This window comes from Eimeria tenella, genomic scaffold, assembly GCF_000499545.2.
Source record: "Eimeria tenella Houghton genomic scaffold, Eth_scaff2600, whole genome shotgun sequence".
Classification (NCBI taxonomy): domain Eukaryota; phylum Apicomplexa; class Conoidasida; order Eucoccidiorida; family Eimeriidae; genus Eimeria; species Eimeria tenella.
Window position 1 is genome coordinate 566 of NW_013542472.1, and position 486 is coordinate 1,051.

At 60.3% G+C, this 486-nt stretch overlaps 1 protein-coding gene across 1 annotated transcript in view; it reads left to right on the forward strand.

Moving 5' to 3' along the window:
* The window catches only part of ETH_00036470 (uncharacterized protein), a gene marked incomplete at both ends in the record, with an annotated part of 2,326 nt that overhangs the window by 490 nt on the left and 1,350 nt on the right, over window positions 1–486 (forward strand). The window contains one exon of the mRNA XM_013375247.1: window positions 1–289. Within this exon, the coding sequence (XP_013230701.1) occupies window positions 1–289 (289 nt within the window). The remainder of the gene's footprint in view (window positions 290–486) is intronic.

Genomic DNA, 486 nt, shown 5'->3' on the forward strand with positions numbered 1-486 from the left:
CGAGAATTCGAGCTAGCAAGAAAGGTGGCCGCAGCATCACGGAAACGCAGCAGCAGCAGCAGCAGCAGCAGCAAGCACACATCGCCTATAATCGCTGGGGGATGCGGACTTCTCCGCCACGATGGGGCAGCAGCACAAGCAGCAGCAGCAGAGAGAGCAGCAACAGCAGCAGCCTGGGTCGGAAGCACGCCAGCAGCATAGACATGGATGGCTTTAAAGGCAGCAGCAGCAGCAGCAGCAGCAACAGCAGCAGCCTGCTGCAGCACTGGACCTTTCGCGAAATGCGCTGGTGCCTCATGAGGGACTCATCACCTGGCAGTGAAGACGGCGAGAGTGTCTATACACTGCAGCAAGGGCAGCAGCAGCAGCAGCAGCAGGAAGAAAAGCAGCTGCCGGGGCACCAGAGAGCAGCAGCAGCAGCAGCAACAGCGAAAGCACCGAAAGCAGCCACAGAAGCTGCTGCACCCAGCAGCTGGGAGGCGGGAA